At 30.5% G+C, this 3,555-nt stretch overlaps 1 protein-coding gene across 1 annotated transcript in view; it reads left to right on the top strand.

Annotated features, from left to right (window-relative positions):
• Positions 1-6: 6 nt before the first annotated feature.
• The window catches only part of LOC117102768 (SET domain-containing protein 9-like), a 7,205-nt gene continuing 3,656 nt past the window's right edge, over positions 7-3,555 (top strand). Inside the window, exons 1-5 of the mRNA XM_033243175.1 lie at positions 7-57; positions 1,526-1,675; positions 2,351-2,474; positions 2,581-2,696; positions 3,420-3,546. Coding sequence (XP_033099066.1) covers positions 1,555-1,675; positions 2,351-2,474; positions 2,581-2,696; positions 3,420-3,546 — 488 coding nt within the window. The 5' untranslated portion in view covers positions 7-57; positions 1,526-1,554. The remainder of the gene's footprint in view (positions 58-1,525; positions 1,676-2,350; positions 2,475-2,580; positions 2,697-3,419; positions 3,547-3,555) is intronic.

The raw sequence follows: 3,555 nt of genomic DNA, 5'->3' as shown, positions 1-3,555 counted from the left end.
TACCAGATGATGAGGTTCTTGACAAACTTACTCACTTCTTTGAAGAATTAGAAAGCCGTAAGTATACTTTTATCAACAAAAAATGTGTTCATATTTAAGCAGGCATGTGTTTTCAATCTGGCAGTTCAGTTATAATTTATTTGGAACAATATACCAAATCAGAATTTAATTTTAACTGCCATTTTTTTTAGGGAACTCACTCTCTTTAAAGTTTGGGAAAATCCTCACTTTCAGAATTAAATAAAATTTGCTTATTTAGCATTGTGCTGTTGACCCCTGAGTTTTTGTCTTGTGCTTTTATAAAAATTATGAGTATCAAATTAATTAAGTTTTCGCTGACTTCAGATCTTAGGATTACCATCCGATTAAAAGCTTTATGCAAATTTTACAGATTTATTTATGCATAAAAATGATGATGAGAAGAGAAAATAATTTTCAAATAACTAACATTTTCAATTTAATGATAATAATTAGATTTAGATTCAAGCAATTTATATACATACATTTATATACTTTTTTTTATATACAGTATAAATAATATAAATAATTTTTTTTTTTTTTATATGTAAAAGTTTGGTGATGTTAGGCCTATATACCTGGTGTGATATCTGGTACCTGTGTATGCCATGCATTTGTTACATGTTGGGCCATGTGGACCTTGTATTCAATTTTTGATTAAAGTGTCCTACAGTACATACAATTACTTTTCAATTTTTTGAATTGAATTGAATTGCATTTTAAAGGTCAAGTTGAGTGAACTTCCCAGGCATTTGAAGTTAAAACTCTTTCAGTCTATTAAAGGTTTATTTTGACAAAAACTTGTGACATGATGATGTCACATCATGACCATATATAGGCACATCATGACCATATATAGGCACATCATGACCATATATAGGAACATCATGACCATATATACTGTAGGCACATCATGACTATATATAGGCACATCATGACAATATATTGGCATACAACAGTTTATTGTTAATGAAAATTTGATAATCTGGATATTCATTATAAAACACTCAAAATGCAACAAAAGTTGAAAACTTCTTGAGGGTACATATAACAAGATGCCTGCCATACAGAAAACAGACAGAAAACAAGCAAAATACAGTACAATCAAAAATTTTAAAAAGCCTACAGTAAATTTAAGGAAATAACAAATTAAAGAAGCAGTATTTATAATTACATGAAAATATGTTAGATTATACTTTAATATTGTCAAATATATATTTCAATTATATATTACACAGCAAATTGATTATCAATAAATGATAAACAACCATATGTACAATTCATTAAAATTGATATGAATTATTAAGTCCAAATATTTTTTTTTCTTAGCAAATTTTATATAATTACAAAAAACAAAAAAAACAATTAAACATCAATTCATTAGGCCAAGATCTGAAAGTTCAAATGAAAAGTGAATGGTTTCATAAAAAAGTATTTATAAATGCCATTAAATCCAATAATCAAGGCACTATACAAATACAATATATTAACATTGTTATTTTTTCAGGTGATAACTCTGAAGATGTTTACAAGTTAATGTATAAACACTTTGGATTTGTTGTTTGTCATGGACCCAGTAAAGTGGTGGAGAGTGGCACAGGTGTAATTGTTAGTAAAGGCTGTATTCCAGCTGGTAGCATTACATCAATTTATCCAGGTACTAAAGTGGAACTTCGTATTTCATGCTAGTGAAGGTGTATGTCATGTTGCTGTATCATTAGGCCTGGAAAAAATATTTTTGTGCCTCCAACCATGAACATTTTCTTGATCGAATGCCTCCAAGACCAAATTACACTATTGTAGTGAAACAGTAGTATATTTAGTGGTTTGGAGCAAGCAATAATATTAAATTTAATTATGCATTAAATTGTGATGTGTAAAAAAAAAAAAAGTTTTTTTATAGTGCCTCCGGGTTAAAGGTCAATGCGGCCGGTCGCACAGTCGTGCACTTTTTCCAGCCCTGTGTAGCAAACCTGTTTATCCCGAGGCCATGTATAGGAAAATTTGAATTTATTAAAGCTTTATAAAAAAAAATGTGAGAAAATTTGTACTGTTAGTGTACTAAGAATATATGAAATAGTTGTAATTGTAAGATGGTTCTTTGATGCAATCCAGTTACAAAAACTTAAAAATGTACACAAAAGCAAGGTACTACTGTATATACCTTTTATATAAAATATAATATATTAATTTCATTAAAAAGTACTTTACAGTAATTTGATATGAAATACTCTCCTTTTTCTTCTTTTTTTGTAGACACTACAAACGCTTTATGCTATTGCTTTGTGTTTCTGTGATATAGTAATTCTTAATTTCATTTTGTTTTTTTAAGGCACAATTTATCACCCATATGACCCGATTTTTCTTCAGTCCATCAACAATTCATTCATCTTCCGTTGCCTCGATGGACTTTACATTGATGGCAATGATAAAGGATTATCAAAGATTATATTCAGGTAAAATATAAAATACAATTGTATTTAAAATTATTATTTGTATCAATTTAGAAAGTGATGTAGAATGTACCACATGTTCAGTATTTAATATTTTTCTTTTTATTAGATCATGCTCACAAAGAGATCGTGCTGGACCATACTTGGTTAGCGATATGTCTTGGTTGACCTCCGACCTGTTAAATCCTCTGTCAGTTGGCCAGTATGTCAACAACCAGACAAGCAGTAAGTTACAGTACTTGTTTCAGAGCTTATTATTGCTTTCGCTGTCATCATGTCAGTTTTGTTCTGTATTATAATTCCAGTGTTCTTCCTAAGCTGGATTTGCCGTAATAAAACGCTCTTGATCCACAATTTAGATTTGAAGGTTGTTTCAAATCATATACTCTAGCTTACCACAATTTCTAGTCGTCTGCTGCTCTAATGTGATACGGCAAGGTTGTTATGTTTATTTCTTCTGAAGCATGCATTTCTATCTGTTTTCAAGCAGAGCTTTAAATCACATTTTTTTTTTCTGTTTAATTTGTCTTCTGTACAGTTTGTTGTTCGGAAAGGCTAAGTCAGATCCCAACGTTATTCTAACACCTGCTAACCACTGCTTGCCGGTGGTCTCAAATTGAAAGTGAATGGTGCGATAGTGTTGGTTCCTCCCCGTTAGTCTCTTTCTGTTATTTATTTTATCGTGGTTAGCTTAGACGACCTATTACAATAGATTTGTTTGTTTGTTTTCTGTTTAGTGCATGGAGACCATGTTTTATACGCTATATAAGTCTCCAACCATTACTATTACCATGCTTTTTTTACCTCATCTCTGACAGTTTTTACCTATGACATTTGGCGTGATTTTTTTTTTAAATCTATCTGCGAGTTGATAAAGGTTTGTTGAATGAAATTGAACTACTGTAATTATAATTACCATTTATCTTTTAAAACAAAACTCTTTTATAGGATTTCCGGCCAATGTAGCTTATCAAGAAATTGATTTCCCTGCAGAGTTTCCATTCCATTTCCGAAAATATCTACCACATATATTTTACAATGCAAGTTTTGAAAGTGGGCAAAGCTCAAGCAGCAGGTAACTGGA

The sequence above is a fragment of the Anneissia japonica genome, unplaced genomic scaffold, assembly GCF_011630105.1.
Source record: "Anneissia japonica isolate Jap-2015-1 unplaced genomic scaffold, ASM1163010v1 scaffold11413_len12529_cov114, whole genome shotgun sequence".
Taxonomy (NCBI): domain Eukaryota; kingdom Metazoa; phylum Echinodermata; class Crinoidea; order Comatulida; family Comatulidae; genus Anneissia; species Anneissia japonica.
This window is presented reverse-complemented; position numbering and strand designations above follow the sequence as displayed.